General features: G+C 44.7%; 1 protein-coding gene across 1 annotated transcript; it reads left to right on the top strand.

The window, feature by feature from the left end:
• Window positions 1-7,705: 7,705 nt before the first annotated feature.
• LOC4347315 (zinc-finger homeodomain protein 1-like) lies at window positions 7,706-9,344 on the top strand. The gene has a single exon (NM_001422788.1). The coding sequence runs from the start codon at window positions 7,923-7,925 to the stop codon at window positions 8,760-8,762; it is 840 nt and encodes a 279-aa protein (NP_001409717.1). The 5' UTR covers window positions 7,706-7,922; the 3' UTR covers window positions 8,763-9,344.
• The last annotated feature ends 8,221 nt before the right edge of the window (window positions 9,345-17,565 follow it).

The raw sequence follows: 17,565 nt of genomic DNA, 5'->3' as shown, positions 1-17,565 counted from the left end.
CTTTTTACCAGCTCTTATTCATGATACTGTAAATATTACAATTTTAATTAAATATTTAATATATTTGTTATTTTACAAGTACTATCATAAATTAGATTACACTATCACTACCGGAGAAGTGATCTTTGGAGAGTCAGGCAATTTCCATAATAGTACCGGTTCCAAAAATAACCGGGACTAAAAAGGTTTATTAGTCCCAGTTAAATATTTTTGGAAAAAGTACGAATTACACCCCTGAACTATTGCAGTCGTCTGAATTACCCCCCTGAACCACAAAACCGGACATTTTTCACCCCGAACTATACAAACCGGACGAATTACCCCCCTTGACCCAATCTGCGATGGTTTTGGTCTATGTGGCGTACACGTGGCAGTACAGTCAACATTCTATATTAAAAAAATATGGGGCCTACATGTCATACGCTCTTCTCTCTCTTCTCTCTCTCACTCTCCTCACTCTTCTCACTCTTCCTCTCTCTCTCTCACGGTCAGGCACTCGGGCAGGCGGGGGCAGCGGCTGAGCGCGGCGGCCTCGGCGCGGAGGCGGCGGCAGCGAGCGGCGGCAAGCGGCGGTGCGCGGGGGCGGACGCGGAGGCGGCGGCGGCGAGCGGCGGCCCGCGCGGTTGGCGGTGAGCGGCGGTGCACGGGGGCAGACGGGCGGCTCGGGTGCGCGGTGGCGGACGCGGAGGCGGCGGCGGCTAGCGGCGGCCCGCGCGGCTGGCGGCGATGCGCGGGGGCGGACGGTCGGTGGGCGGCGGTGGCGGAGGTGGGGATGTTGTAGACGGCGGCGCCCCCGCCTCTCTCTTCCCCTCTCTCTCTCACGGGCGGCGGCGCGAGCGACAGCGGCGGGCGCGGCTGGTGGAGGCCGACGGCGGACGGTCGGACGGCGCGCAGGGGCGGGTGGACGGAGCCTCCCAATCCACCTCTATCATCGCCGCCCCTTCTCCTCCTCGCCGGAGAAGCTCGCCTCGGATCCCTCCTCCTCCTCGTCGTCGTCGTCGGTGCTCGGCCCCCGCGCACAGCCGCTCGCCGCCGCCGCCTCCGCGTCCGCCCCCGTGCACCCGCGCCGCCCTTCCGCCCCCACGCACCGCCGCTCGCCGCCAGCCGCGCCCGCCGCCGCTCACCACCAGCCGCGCCGGCCGCCGCTCGCCGCCGCCGCCTCCGCGCCGAGGCCGCCGCCCTCAGCCACTGCCCCCGCCTGCCCGACCGTGAGAGAGAGATGAAGAGTGAGAAGAGTGAGGAGAGAGAGAGAGAAGAGAGAGAAGAGCGTATGACATGTAGGCCCCACAATTTTTTATATATATAGAATGCTGACTAGGCTGCCACGCGTACGTCACGTAGATCAAAACCACCGCGGATTGGGTCGAGGGGAGGTAATTCGTCCGGTTTGTATAGTTCGGGGTGAAAAATGTCCGGTTTTGTGGTTCAGGGGGGTAATTCAGACGACCGCGATAGTTCGGGAGGTAATTCGTACTTTTTCTAAATTTTTTTTGATAACAACCAGGACTAAAGATCATTCTCTGTCAGAATTCTATCAGGGGGCCAAGGATCTTAGTCCCGGTTGATACTACCAACCGGGACTAAAGATTACCACTTTAGTCCCAGTTGGTACTATTAACCAACTGGGAGTAAAGATTTATCTTTAGTCCCGGTTGGAGTTACCAACCGGGAGTAAATATTTCTCTCCCGTATTTGATTGGTTAAGTCACAGATGAGATATTTAGATAAGATCGGTTATGTCCCTCTCCTCCTCCCCTCAGATCTTATTCCTAAACTCCCCCTCCCCCTCCCCCTCTGCGCAGGCGAGCGAGGGCAGGCGGCCCGCGTGGGTGAGGGCGAGCAGGCGGCCGGCACGGCCGCGCGTGGGCAGGCGGCGGCCGCACGGCGGCGGCCGTGGCGAGTGGCGGCTGCGTTCTCCATTTTTTTAATATAATTTGTGATTCACTGGATGTATAATTTCTAGAATTTGTGATTCATTGCATGGATCTGAGATGTATAATATGTGATGTATTTAATTTGTGTGTAATTTTTTTTAGGATTTGTGATGTATTTGATTTGTGTGTATAAGTAACTTAGGATTTGTGTTGTGAATGATTTGGGATGTTACTTGATTTGGGGATATGTATCCCACTCGATTTGGGAGAAAATACAGGGATTAACTCTAGCCAGTAATAAATCAACAATGAAAAAAAAGAAAAAAAAAGAAAAAGGTGACCTGGAGGGGCTGTCGCTACCCTCTGTTTAGTCACGGTTGGTAACACCAACAGGGACTAAATATGTGGCTTTTCTCCCGGGTATTTGAACCGGGACTAAAGACCGTCATCTTTAGTCCTGAATTCTCCCTCCCGGTTCAATACCCGAGAGGAAATAAAGGGGGTTGCAAACCGGGAGATGAGCCCTTCTCCAGTTGTATAGTGCATTTCCAGCACAGTTTTGCACGATCTAAAGTTCATCATATTGTCACCAAGTAATAGGTTTTACTGTTTGTTATTGATGATTATATATATATATATATATATATATATATATATATATATATATATATATATATATATATATATATATATATATATATATATATATATGCTAAAATTTTAATCGTATATTGAATATGTTCGTTGATCATTCAGATTTATTCTAGTGGATTATATCAAAACAATGGAGTTGAATTCCTCGTTCAATTTTGCACAGAGCAAAATGAATATAGAATTGAATTTGTTATACAACTCCTATACAATGATTATTATCACTTCCCTTGTTATTTATTATTACTACCTAATGGCTGAACAATAAATTATTCTAACTTACAAAAAAGTCATTAAAATTTACAAAATTCTGTAAAAAAAACACAAAAATTAAGTACAACAATATATAACGACATATTGCAGTTAAAATGAAATAGAATTACACATTGCAAAGCACTACAATTTCAGCATAGCATTGTGTAGTTTTAGGCGACTGAAATATAGTCCCATAGGAGATATATATATATATATATATATATATATATATATATATATATATATATATACTCCCTCCGTCCGGATTTTGACTTTTTCATTACACTGTTTGATCATTCGTCTTATTAAAAAAAATTAGAATTATTATTTATTTTATTTATAACTTACTTTATTATCCATAGTACTTTAAACACAATTTTCGTTTTTTATATTTGCACAAATTTTTTGACTAAGACAAGTGGTTAAACAGTGTAAGTAAAAAGTCAAAACCCTTATATTATGAGACGGAGGGAGTATATACCTTTGATTATTATTTTTTTCCATTCTTTGGACTATTAACAACATAAACATCTCTAGATTGGAATGATACATAGTAGAGAACCTCAAATAGTTATCGATTGTCGTGAAGTGAAAATTTAATATTTGGTCATGTAAACCTGTTCCAGGAACTCTCATCTCCGTATAACCTGGTTCACGTGCATTCGCACTTAGTAACGGAGCAACGCTTCCATATGCTGCAGCGCCGTTGTGATGTATGGATCGTGACAAACCAAAGTTATCTAGCAATATGCGACGACGCTGTCATAGGCCCACCAAGAAAATCGCAAACTGGATTCGGTCCGGATCGCGCATATGAAGCCCCAAGCAAATCGGACGCAACAATAACCGCGGGACCCACGGCACAGGTAGACAAGATGTCCTTCCGTTTTCCGTTGATACTTGGTCGGTACTATACACCTTTTCAGTTTCAAACACCAGCATCATCATATTAGGACATATACAAAGGTCTTTATTAGCGGTCTCTCTTTATTGTCATGCAAGCATATTGGATGACGTGGAAGAGAGAGGAAGAAGGAGAGAGAAAGATGGTTGCTACGCAAGACAACACCTTAGAGTCGATTCTTAGCATTTATTAGGAAATTTTTTGCTGCACTGAGGGCACGTTCAACGGTTGAGCCCGCTACGGGCTCATAGATATGTAAAGGCTGGCTTTTTTTTTATCGTCTCTCCACTGATATGCAGTAATTAAATTCTAGTAGCAATGATTACGTGATTTTCTGCACTTTGAATCTAAATAAGCGACTTTTCTTGAAGATGGACCATACAACGCTCGTTGTTTATCTCGTGTGCTCGTGTTTATCTCGATGAGAGCCGATGTCAAGCCGATGGCATGCAAAACATCGATGCATCTCCTTTCTCTTTTCTCTCTCTTCCACCTAATTAAATATGTTTACATGGCAATAAAGAGAGCCCACTAATTAATGCCTTTGTACATGCCCTGAGTCTAATAAAGGAAAGATGACTAGTAAAAAAGTATTTTGGTACATTAATAGTTAGAGACCGTATTGTCTTAACTATTGTAACATGATATTCTTTAACTAACGGTCTCTACCTTTTTACTTGCCCTTAGTGATCAAATTAATCGAAGTTCTATCAGCTATGTGGATTAATTGTTTTTACAAATACAATACAAATGTAGGCACTTAAAACATGTACACACTCACCCCTATAAACGTACACATATACATCATATTTAATGGATAATATATATATTCTTTAATAAATAAAAAAATCTATGAATTTGTTGTTGAAATAGGACGCAAATATTTAAGTACAATACGGAGTATACCGGTACAACCACCGCACTGGGGCGCGCGGCGGCCGCGTCCACGTATACGCCGCTATCGACAGCAACTGGCCGGCTGCTCCACGCCTCCAACGACGCCACGCGCGCGTGGACCATGGCGATGCGCGAGCTAGCGATCGATCGACCGAAGATACCTCCCCGTCCGCCGTGATCGATCGAGCCAGAGGATTAGCCAGATTAGCAGCCTGTGGACCTGTGGTGCTTAACTCTCACACTCCTTATCACAGCAGATAAGGCCTCTGCCGCCTTGATTTCGTTCATAATCTCTAGCACTCACAGGTGGAAAACACGTCCTCTAACGTAAACCGTCACTAACATGTGGATCCGTAGTTGAGGTTTATATGTAAATAACTATATTCCTCTAATTTTACGTTAATCTAATATATAAGCGTGTGATCCTTTTAGACGCTTGCGAAAAAAAAAATCTAACTTTACGTTAGAATATCCCAATTTCTGCCGTTGACGTTGGTGGAGCGGCGCGGGAGACACGGTGCTGCCGCCCATGCAGTCGCCCAAGCCCAAGGGCATAAACACGTGGTTTGGCCGTGAACCCACCTGGCGATCGAGAGAGCGGCGCGCGAGATAGATGCATGCATCACGTAGGACGTACGTAGCTAATGTTGCTTGCTTAGCTAGGGGAGCAGAGCTTATCCGCGTGCGTGACATGGGCGCCCCTGGATGGGACAAACCATGGCTTAAATGGGGGCTATTAAGTCCGGCCGGAATTGGAGACCATTAGCCGCTTAGCCACCGAAAGAAAGCTAGATCAACCATGCGTAGTGCGTGTCAGGGTGTGTACGTTGCGTGTAAGTCCACACCATGAAGGCATGAACGGCCGGGCGTTATTGTGACGAGGTAAGCACGCCACAAGATTGTCGAGTTTGTGATGGAATGGAGGGCTTGAGCTCATCGGCCGGGGACCAGATCATGGGCGCATGTAGCGATGGAGCCGGTCGTGCGTAGGGAGGGGTACTAGCCTGTTTGTTCTCATTTCCAACGCTTTTCCTATCGATCAGCCGGCCACACACCTTGGAACCGTCAAAAACACTGTAAATTTGGACGCATGGGTGTGCGTTTATTCCTCCATCTTTTCCAGTCAATTCAGTTCGTCGCTGACTGTTTGACCCTATGTGGGCCAGTTTTACTTAAATATCTAAATGTCATGGCATGAGATCGTTTACTATTCGTCCCTTATTTTTTTAAAAAAATATACCAGCATAAGGACTGTTATTTATATTTTAATAAAAATAAAAATCGAACAGATTATAAGAAAAGAGAAAAACAACTAGACGGGAATAGTCTAGCAAAAAAGTAGGCCATTATGAATAAGGGCAGAATTCACCCCACCCACCAAACAACAAACAATAACGGAGCTCAAATACATAGCATCATATCATTGTCAAGCTTACCGCATAAGCAACACAACATATTTGACTTCACAAAACGGTCATCTTTTCGGGCTTGTTGTTGGATGCTCCAACTTCACACCAAAAAAAAAAACATCTTCAATTTATCTGCATTTTATCATTTTTTTCACATCATCTCATTTTACTCTTTTTCTCCTATTCCCTTTGTTTCAGGTATAAGTACTTTGACTTTACTTTTTATCAATTTTTTTAGGTTTGATTAAAGTTTATAAAAGAATTAACAACATCTACAAAACCAAATTAATTTTATTAAATATATTTTGATAATATGTTTGTTTTGTGTTGAAAATGTTGCTACATTTTTCTACAAACTTTATCAAAATAGAAAAGGTATGACTAGGAAAAAAGTCAAAAAAAATTTATTATATGTAATGGAGGAAGTATATTTTATGTATATGATCTATTTTAAATTGTTAACTATAACACCACGTGGCTCGCAATGTCATCAAAACAGCATCCTGATTTAAACATGGTGCGATTTTGTAGCTAAGAGACCAAAATAAACCTTTTCGTATTTGAAGGGAAAATGATATAAAACAAGGCTATAGTTGATCGACAAATATGAACCTTTTTCAGTGGCGCACACCAACGTATCCAGCCGATTCATGCATACTATATAGAAATGTACGGCGCGTGGCTGTAACAGTTTCCCGTTGTTACTGTGGAGAATTTTGTTTGCATGCAGGCCTGGTTGTTGTTTTTTTGCTTTCGTCAACTAGGCCCTGAAAATGATGCCTTCCACGATTCGATGTTAACGTTGCTGGCATTACTCCAGTTGAAATTAAAGTAGCTGATTATTGACTTTGATGCATCACTCCAGCTGAAATGTAAACTACAGAAACATGCATGGAGGGCGTGATTTACATCCCTTGAAAGCAGCTGGCTAGGACATTACTACGTACAGCACAGTACGTTGAACATCTGAATGTTATTTTTAGGGGAAAAAATGATTTGGTACAGTACTAGTAGCAGATACGACAACTGTTAATAAAGATCAGTTTGGTCGGCTTTGTAGTTTGCGGTACCTTGAACAAATTGAATTCAATGTGGTGCAATGTACTTTGCATGCGTCACACGCCCTTGTCAAGAAGAACCCAGTTCCTAACTATACTCCGTAAGTTTGGACATAGACATATTCAAGTTCATAGTTAACTAAAAATCGATTTGTTTTGTAAGAAACATGGGAAACACTCGTTTTACTTCAAGTATATATGTATTTGACCAAAATTATATTTGTGAAAAAATGCGTGCCACACATTGATTCGAGTAAAAGGCGAAAAAAAAAAGAAAGACCAAATGTCACGATCAAATATTCTAAACCGCAATTTAAAAGGCGTTGGAGCCAAACCACTTGAAAAGAGAAGAGCGTAGAGAAAGGGACAGCAAAGACATGAACGCGCGCTCGCGGCGAAGCAAAAGCACATACTCCACAACACGATACATGGTTCAGAGACAAGCTCTAGCGCATTTCGGCTTGACTCTTGAGGGAAGCGGTGAACAGAGGAGGAGAAATGGAGAAAGCGAGTTTGCTATCTAGAGAGAGATACTGTAGATAGAGAGAGAGAGAGAGAGCGAGAGAAACAAAGTTACATCATCACCTAGGCGCTGCTGCTTGCTGCAGCCAGCAGCGGCTTGCCTGGCTGCCGCTGCTAGCTAGCGGCGCGTCAAAACTGGCAGCCAGATGGTGTCCACACTCTGCTGCATCTCTTATCCCTTCATCTCGGTCTTAACCTCGCTAAAGCTTCTCTTAGCCTCCTTCCATGCTCAGCAACACACACAAACCAAAGACTAGACAAAGCAGCTAGGACAGTAAAGCTAAGTGTTTTCCTAGCTAGGTAGCTAGCTAGCTAGACAAGCTTGCCGGCCGGCCGGCCGGCGACGGCGACCATGGACTTCGATGACCATGACGACGGCGACGAGGAGATGCCGCCGATGCCGGTGAGCTCGAGCTACGAGACTCCGCCGCAGCATGGCCTTGCCGGCGGTGGGATGGCGCCCAAGCCTCCTGGTGAGATTGGCAGCCGTGTGAAGGGCCCCAGCTGCGGTGGCGGCAGGTACCGCGAGTGCCTCAAGAACCACGCGGTTGGCATCGGCGGCCACGCCGTGGACGGCTGCGGCGAGTTCATGGCGGCCGGCGAGGAGGGCACCATCGACGCGCTCCGCTGCGCCGCGTGCAACTGCCACCGCAACTTCCACCGGAAGGAGTCCGAGTCGCTTGCCGGCGAGGGCTCGCCCTTCTCCCCGGCCGCCGTCGTCCCCTACGGCGCCACGCCGCACCACCAGTTCTCCCCGTACTACCGCACCCCTGCCGGTTACCTCCACCACCACCAGCACCACATGGCCGCGGCAGCCGCGGCCGCCGCCGCCGCAGCCGGCGGCTACCCGCAGCGGCCCCTCGCGCTCCCGTCCACCTCCCACAGCGGCCGCGACGACGGCGACGACCTGTCCGGGATGGTGGGGCCCATGTCGGCGGTGGGGCCGCTCAGCGGCATGTCCCTCGGCGCCGGCCCGTCCGGCTCCGGCTCCGGCAAGAAGCGGTTCCGCACCAAGTTCACCCAGGAGCAGAAGGACAAGATGCTGGCGTTCGCCGAGCGCGTCGGGTGGCGCATCCAGAAGCACGACGAGGCCGCCGTGCAGCAGTTCTGTGACGAGGTCGGCGTCAAGCGCCACGTGCTCAAGGTGTGGATGCACAACAACAAGCACACCCTGGGCAAGAAGCTGCCATGACCGGGAGCAAATGCATTTGATCTCATCGTCGGCATGCATGACCAAGTTGTGGGACGACGCATGCATCCATGTCCATCCCAAGCTAGCTGAGCTGATCGACCGGCCGTGGCTTAGCCACCCGGACCCCGGTATGGTAGGTACCTGAACCTTATTTATTTAGAGTTGGACTTAATTAATTGGTGGCTTAGGTTAATCTGTAGCAAGAGAGACTGAGAGAGCATTCGTTCTCGGCTCTAGTAGGTGGTTCTTTCTTCTTTTCATTTTAACTGTTGCTCGTGCTGTTTAATTCCTATGCATGGCTTGGCCATTTGCCGATTTGGTTCTTCTTGGGAATGTACCTGATGTTTCAAGTGATCGATCAGCGCAGGTGAGGAATTGTGTCTGGGGATTGGGGCTAGCTAGAGTAGCTGCATGGATTCAGTGTATGTGCTCTTATATTTTTTGTGGTTGGGACCTGCGCGCTGGGATAATTTTACCCATGGGTCGGGCCATTCGTCTAGGTTTGCTAGTAGCAATAGTTTGTTGGCTACTACGGAGTACTGCCACTCCTAAAAAAGATAGGCCACTGTTGCATTCCTTCTCTCCCAACTTGTCTTCTTCTTCTTCATCTTTTCATTTACAACATTTCCGAACTCGTTCCCGGACGCTTGTGGTAATATGTTCTCCATCAGGGCATGAGTTTATTAACTGTGCTCGATCGGATTAATGCTAGTGCCTAACAACTTCCAAATCTCGAAACAACCATGACGTTTTACCAATTACTACTACTGCTTTGATCGGTGTTCAGTTTGATGCTTGCACTGGCCAGGTCTACTCCATGACGTGATCCTTTGTTGTTTTCTTCCCATTTTTTTCGCTCCTTTTTGATCTTGCATTAATGCGCGCAACCGTTTGCTCCTTCTCTATACCGCATTAACTCCTCCCCCATTCCGCGAGCATTGTCCATCCATCCGTCCAGGTTTCATTTTCTTGACACGCAGCAAGCTAAGGGTGTGACGAACTGGCGACAGTTTCAGTAGTATTTCAGAGATATACACTCTCTGATGATGCTCTGTGCACCCAGCGCATGCAGCGCCACTGCCGTCTCGTCTCTTCTCTCGCTCCCTGCCACTAGAGCTTTACGCTTTAATTTACTCTCCCCGTCTTGGCCAAATGCTACATGGATGCGGTTGTTGCATTTATTACGGCGAGCCATGGACCGCGGACAAATTTAAGACGAGTCCCTCGGTCGATTTTCACATCGTTGTATTGGATACTTGCCCCGCAGTGCACACTGCGAAGAGAAGATGAGGCAGCCATGCCGGTGGCTATGCGTAGCCAGAGAAATTAACGGGAGCAGCAGCGACGGAACAGCACCGCAGCAGGTCACCGAAAAATACAGTGACTTTTCCGGGTTTCCCCCGTTTCTCTCGCCGTCTCTTCCTCCTCGTGATGTACTATACTAGGAGCTAGTAGTGGTTGGCTTCATCGCTTGCAGGCTTGGAGAAATGGAAGCTGGCCGGCCGGCCGGGCCGGCGTCTCGTGGATGCCTGACTGTACGGCCGGACCGGCCGGAGACATGTCCATGCCATGATGCAGATCAAAGAGGCAGCTAGGCTATAGCATGTTGTGCAACTACTAGGATTATAGGCTAGGCGTGGCCACTGGGCGGTGGCAGGGGCAGGTAGTAGCAGAATCTGATTGAAGGTTGCAAAGTTTTGTTCTCAAACACAGAAACTGCCCAGGCTGGCCACTGGCACTCTGGCAGGTGGGCCCGGCTAGCCCAGGTGCTGACCTGGTGCCATGGAAGTATGCAGTGGTGTGGTGCCTACAGGGAAAAGAGAACGCAACAACATATACTCAGCTATGGTCATTTGGACGCCTGGTCCAAGTTGCTGCCCAAGTGCGTGTATGCATGCCCAGGTGGTGTGTGGTTTCACTGCCTACTCGGTAGTGTGCACATTGGAGACGGCATTTATGAACACAAAACACCTGTGGTCCCTTGAACACTTTGGTTTAGGAAAATCAAATATGTCACTGTTTTTTCAGATGAGGAGGTTGGTTTGCATTCTGAATCCCATGCTACAGTACTGCATCGTCAATATATTGCCACGCTGCTTTGCCCTGTATACCACCAACACGGCAACAAGCCGAATCCGGACCATGTACCATTTCCGTTTTGGGACAGGTAGGGATAGCTTTTTCTTGGCTATTGTTTTCATCCCTACTGTTTAGTACGAGTAGATTTCTTTGTTTTGTAATACGGTTGCTTGGTTGTTTAGAACTCCAGCAGAAGTCTTTATCTGCTATCAGCATGACAAATCATGCAGATGATCATGCACAATCAGCAAGCTGTTGTTAAACAGAGATGTTCATGTCGTTGTCAAAAATTAAAGATGTTCCATGACGTGGTACTAAATGGCAACAACATTGCTTGGCATCGTTAGTATTTTCATCCAACCGTTGCAGAAGCTATAGCAATAAAAATCGGATATATATTTGTTGCAAATCTTGCTCTAGGTATGAAACAAATTAGCCAGGCGTTTTGCTTCTTTCAAACCCTATAAAAAAACAGATCAGATTCAAAATAAAGCATGGTATGCTAGCTAGTTACATAATTGCCCAGGACTGTTTGAACTATAGGCAATTAATCATTCACACCGGCCGTGCAATTCTGCCGGTGGGGTTGATTAATCAGTGCTGCCATTTTCACCCTACATGATCAGTAAACAGAAATTCACTGTCGTCCCGCCAAGCCGACAACTGTATACTCCTACATTTCATGAGGCCCTCAGCGTGTCCTTTTTTGCCAAATTAACATCTTACAAACAGTTGTAGTACGTACTTTGCTGATCCGATTCTGAAATCTGAGCGTGCAATGCATGTGTTTGTCAGCACTGATACATATATCCCCATTGGCTCACCAAACCTCGTTTAAATTCTATCAGAGACACATGGTCCCGGTTTGCATGCATGTTTGCGACTTTAGTATAGTAGTGTATATGAATTATATATCTGAATAAGACTCTACAACGACCGCAGGAGTCAGCCAATTAATCAAGAGAGCTCGCTGTACCTGTATATACAGGGATCATGCATTCTGCTGGGGCTTTCCTTTCGGTCTGATGAACAGTAGTAACCACCATGCAATGGTAAGTTCAACCACAAAATCCCAATCAGTCTAGATCTCATGCATGTAGCGATCAGTCGGCTTGCTCCAAATGCAAGCGAAAGGAGTGAAGGGCTTATTGCTTGCTTAGCTTGTACTAATCACCATACTGTTGCACTCTCGTCGCCTTCTTGCTGACAATGACTCGACAGAGTTAAGGGATCCAGTCAAAGACACTGTGCCGGGGGTGGGACCCTGCAGGGACAAGGCATGCACGATTAAATTGGTAACAGCGGGTCACGCACTTGATCATTCACGCGTAGCTGCAACTTTGGCGTAGGCGTGATCACAACATATGGCTCAGACCTTAGCTGGTACTGTGCAGTGAAAGCTCAAACTGATCAGTCTCTGATCTCACTCTCTCTATCTCAAGGGGGGAAAGGAGAAAAAACAATGACACCGATCGACCACACAGAAACCAGGCCTAGCTTTTCGGTACACTTGACTTTGACCATGCATGCATGGTAGGAGGGAAAAAAAGAAGTCAACCCTTGTGCATGCCCTGTTTAGCTTATGATGGTGTGTGGATAATGCAACACTGAGGTGATGGTTTGAGATATCTAATCGTAGGCCCTACTAATCACGACCAGACGTACGTGATGTGAGTGTTCATGAGACGTTTCCCAAATAGATTGCATGTGGGATGCTTGTTGGTAAGCATGCTTTTTTTTCAGATTAAAAACAGAAACGTTTTCCGCTAAGTACAACCCATCAGCGCACTAGCTAGTTAACTCCGCGTCTACCTTATTTTCCATTGCTGGTTTTGTAATCAAATTTCACGAAAACAGGTACACATGACACCAGCTAGCTAAGTTTAAGCTGAGACGGAGGCGACAAATGCAGAGAGCCGGGGGCCTTTGTCAGTGCAAGACTGTAGGCCTCTCTTCCTTTTTGGCCTACGTGGGTACGGTGCAAAAGTGAGGGCAGAGAGGGCGACACTGTCACGGACAATGCATGCATGCGGCAATGGTGCGTGCACGTCCTTGAATCATGAGCGCCTTCTCCCTCCCCGGCCCGTCCTGCAACTTGCATGCTAACTGCTGCACATTGATGCCGCGAGTGCAGGTGCATCTCATGGAAAGTGAGCCGAGAGAAAGTTGGAGAGCACGTATAAAGCACACACGGGCTCAGGATGGGCTCAGCCATTTGCCCATATGCGTCCGTGCACGCGACTGCAGGTGTGCAATAACCCGGCCTCCTTGCTCTCTCTCTACTCTCTAGCCTGCTTCGTAGCTTCATCAGAGCTCTGATCGGAGCACTAGCTAGCAGAGTGTGCCCAAAAGGTCCGGGTAAAATTGACGACAAAGAAGACATGATGCTTTCTTACCGCCGTAGGAAAGATGGTACATTGCGACGACCTTCGTTGCATGCAGATGCAGCATATACCTACCGTTGTCGTGTGCTCTAGATCACCACCTACTCGTTCGGTCGTGCAACGACTGCGCCATTGACCGGAGTCGGCAAGATTTGTCGGTAGACACAGAAGAATCTCTCTTTCCTCCCGGGGTCGCCACCACTCATGATTGTTATTCGTCGAACGGACCGAAAAAAGCGCCCCGCGACGCGAGACCAACACACACCGTGGCAAAGGCAAACCAACACCAACACATGCGAGCACGCACGAAGGCACGCAACAGCAGACCATATACCAGATCACGGCGAGGCGTACGTGCCGCCGCCCGCGCGCGAGTCCGCGCGACGCGCGCGGAAAGGCGCGGGTGAAAGGGACGAAACGACCGTGACGCGTGCGCCGGCGTTTCCCGGCCGCGAGCCGTTGCTTTGGGCTTTCTTCGCCGAGTCGTGCGGCGTCGGGTTGCCGGCCAGTACGACGTCGCGCACGGTACGGCTGTGCTTGCACGCGTTGCGGTTGCTTTGATAGGGCGCGGGTGCGTGTGCGCGAGACCCACCAGGGCCCCGTGCGCCGATCGATTTATGGGCTGTGTTCGTTGTGTGGTCCGGCGTATCGTGTGGAACGGTACGGGCAATTGTGGTCACTGGCCTTTAGGCCTATGGCCACCGCGCCGCAAGCCCGCAACCGTACGTGCGGGAAGAGGACTGACAGATCGGGCTGGTAGAGCGTCAGCGCAAGTCAGGGGGTCCCTGTACGAACGGTCGTGCGCATGACAATCTGGTTCAATCTGGTTAGCCTAGTGGTTCCAATCAATGAACTGTTCGTCCGTTTGAAGGAATAGTAGCGCCATGAAGTTATCTGCTGCACCAGATCAAATTGTTAGGTTTTGTGTTTCATGGTAAGGTTCCTTGATCCGGCAGACTAACAGGGCTCCTTAGCTTGCACTTTGTGATCAAACAGTATATTGCACTGTTTGTGGGGAAGCACACGAAGGTAAAAGGTGTTTAAAAAAAATGGAAGCAATGGGACAAGGTAATTCGACTTTACTTCAAATCAAAATTGCTAGAAAACAATCGACAAATTTTGCAATCGCGCTTTGGAGAGGGCGGTTCAACGCGCAACTAGGTTAATGAAGGCTCGTAATTAATGCTACCAAAACAATGAAAGAAAATAGCTAGACTCTTCTCAAATAGCTATATTCAGAGATTTAAAACTATGCCAAAAAGCTACACAAATATTTTGTCTAGCTGCAGATGAGTTATATGGAAGTTAAATTTTAACTATACACTCCAATTATATTATACTCTATATGTTTTATATTATAAAATGTTTTCACTTATTTTCAAAGTCAAATGTTTTTAACTTTGATCAAATTTATAGAAAAATATATAGATACTTTTTAACATAAAAAATATAGTATCAAAATAAATTAAATGTTAGGTTTAATGAAATTGATTTGGTGTTATAGAGTTACTAATTTTTTTTATAAATACAATCAAACTTAGAAAGTTTGATCCAGAAAAAAGTTAAGGTATCTTATAATATAAATAAAACGGAGGAAGTAGTTATATTTAAAAGTTTTTGAAACAACTACCAATGTTGTACATCAACTTTCTTATTAAGATATTTATGATTTCTATATGCTTTCGTGTCTGTACATTTTTCCCTCCATATAAAGATTGTATATTTTATTCTCTCAGTGTAATTTTCATATGTGATTTTTTTTTCATTATTTTTTTCTTGAGAAGAACTAGAATAGCCAGCAATGGACGTTTTGGCACATAAATGAGTTGGGCCTAATTAAAGCATGTAGATAATACTAGTACGCGTGAGGATCCATGAGTGGCATAAGAAACATAATCCAGCCATGGCTTAAGAATGATATTTTTATGAAGTGACATTTCAACAAAACCCACTTGTGACAATGACACAATATCAGATTTCTTAAGCCCATCATATTTGTTTTATTTTTACATGACAGGTGGGTCTCATTTATGTTTTTTTGTTCTTTTTTTATTTTCTTCCAGTGCCACTTTTACATAGGTGATACGTCAACTAAAACTGGCCTTAGTAACTTAGCGAGTGGATCCCACCTACTAAAACTGTCTTTAAGAGAGACAATTTTGCTATATATTTGTCGACAAATTTGCTCCTAAAAATTTCATAGATGTAATTATAGTATAATCGTAGTGTAATTACACTGTAACTTGCATGCAACCGCAATGTAACTTGTATGTAACTTTCACATAATTTTGAATCGTTAGATTTATTTCAAGATTTGTGCAAGTGAGGAAGGAGAAAATGTCACATCACGCACACATGTAAGAGAATTCATTTCCACAACCTCCGTTTCACCAAAATAGCATGTTACGGAGAGATTTTTGAAAGTCACATACAAGTTATATTGTAGTTACACGCAAGTTAGTATAATTACATCCCGATTGTACCATAATTACATTTGTCAAATTTTTAAAAGGAAATTTGTCGACAAATGTATAAGTGATCCCTAAGAGAGAAGGGAAGAGAGGAGAATTGCTTACATGTGGGTTCCCTTGTTGACTCAGCGAGTAAACTTGCCATGTTAGTAAAAACCACTTCTCAAACCACTGAAGGAGTCGATTTGCATCGGGTTTCGTAGTTGGAAGAGACGTCATATCCGGTTTTATAGTTCAGGGAGGCAATTCAATTGGGAGCAAAGATGTGGGATGCTAATTAGACTTATTACCTAAACTAGACTACGTAGTGCCAAACTGGACCATAAACAGCATAGCCCAGTCAATGGCCAATAATCTGCTTCAGCCCAACATAGGTTGCCGTTCCGGAAACTCTAATGCGCGATCGATCGCTAATCGCCACCCCTCCCCTCTCCCTCCCTCCACGTTTCCTTTTTTGACACCGCATTATTTTCCTATTTTAGTAAATTTATGCACATAAAATTTATACACCTAAAGTTTATAGACCCAAAGTTTATAAATCAAAAGTTTATATATCCGATTCAAATTTAAATTTGAATTCAAATATTTTTTATATATAGTATTTCTATACATCTAAAGTTTATACACCTAAAGTTTATAGACCCAAAGTTTATAAATCAAAAGTTTATATACCCGATTCAAATTTGAATTTGAAATATATTCGATTCAAATTTGAATTTGAATTCAAATATTTTTTATATATAGTATTTAGATACATCTAAAGTTTATACACCTAAAGTTTATAGACCCAAAGTTTATAAGTCAAAAGTTTACGTACCCAATTCAAATTTGAATTTGAATTTGAATTATATCTGATTCAAATTTGAATTTGAATTCAAATATTTTTTATATATAGTCTTTCTATACATCTAAAGTTTATACATCTAATGTTTATAGACCCAAAGTTTATAAGTCAAAAGTTTACATACCCGATTCAAATTTGAATTTGAATTCAAATATTAGTTTATAGACCCAAAGTTTATAAGTCAAAAATTTACATAACCGTTTCAATTCTGAATTTAAATTTAAATATTTATGATGTAGTATGAAGATAAAAAGGGAAGGAGAAAGGGGGAGGGGGGAGGAGGGAGCGACAATATAGGGGAGGGCGGGTGATCACTCCCAGCGATTACCTGCCTATTAGGCGTACCCTTGTCGTTCGGTTGTGTTCGGTGCCTCATTCCACTCGTCCTCATTGGCATCTGCCTGAAAAGGAGTTTGTTCGTAGGTTCATCGGAGTATTTTTTAAAAAAAGGGAGAATAGCCACTATGGTCCCTGAAGTTTCGCTTTGAGATCATTTTAGTGCCTGACTTTTCAAATTATCCAAGCAAGCCCTTAAACTTTATCATGTGGACATATACAGTCCTTGGCCCATCGAAAATTGCCATGTGGACATGCCATGTCATCTTCCAATGCAAATATATGATGACATACCCAATTTTCCCTTACACGTATCGTCATAGGGAAAAAAGAGAGAAAGAAAAGGAGAAAAATAATAATAATAAAGAAGTAGGTGATCCTGCATATTAAATATCCGTTAGAGTTTTAACATTGAAATGCAACTACTTACATGAAATTTATTTGGCATGATAATTATATATTTAGTGGTTGTAGCTAATTTAACTTTGTATTAGCATAATCCAATGAAAAAAGTTTGCCATATATCCAGTCACATTGAATAAAGTTTGTAAATTCTTTTCATTATTTTTTATGGTACATGGAAGGGTAAATTGGACATTTTACCATATATTTTGCATGAGAGCATAACATGGCATGCTCATGTGGCAATTTAAGTGGAACTAAGGACTATATTAGCCCACATGACAAAT

The sequence above is a fragment of the Oryza sativa genome, chromosome 9, assembly GCF_034140825.1.
Source record: "Oryza sativa Japonica Group chromosome 9, ASM3414082v1".
In the NCBI taxonomy this organism is placed as follows: domain Eukaryota; kingdom Viridiplantae; phylum Streptophyta; class Magnoliopsida; order Poales; family Poaceae; genus Oryza; species Oryza sativa.
This window is presented reverse-complemented; position numbering and strand designations above follow the sequence as displayed.

Coding starts and splice junctions, on each gene's coding strand:
- LOC4347315 (NM_001422788.1), top strand. CDS start 7,923: ATGGACTTCGATGACCATGACGACGGCGACGAGGAGATGCCGCCGATG.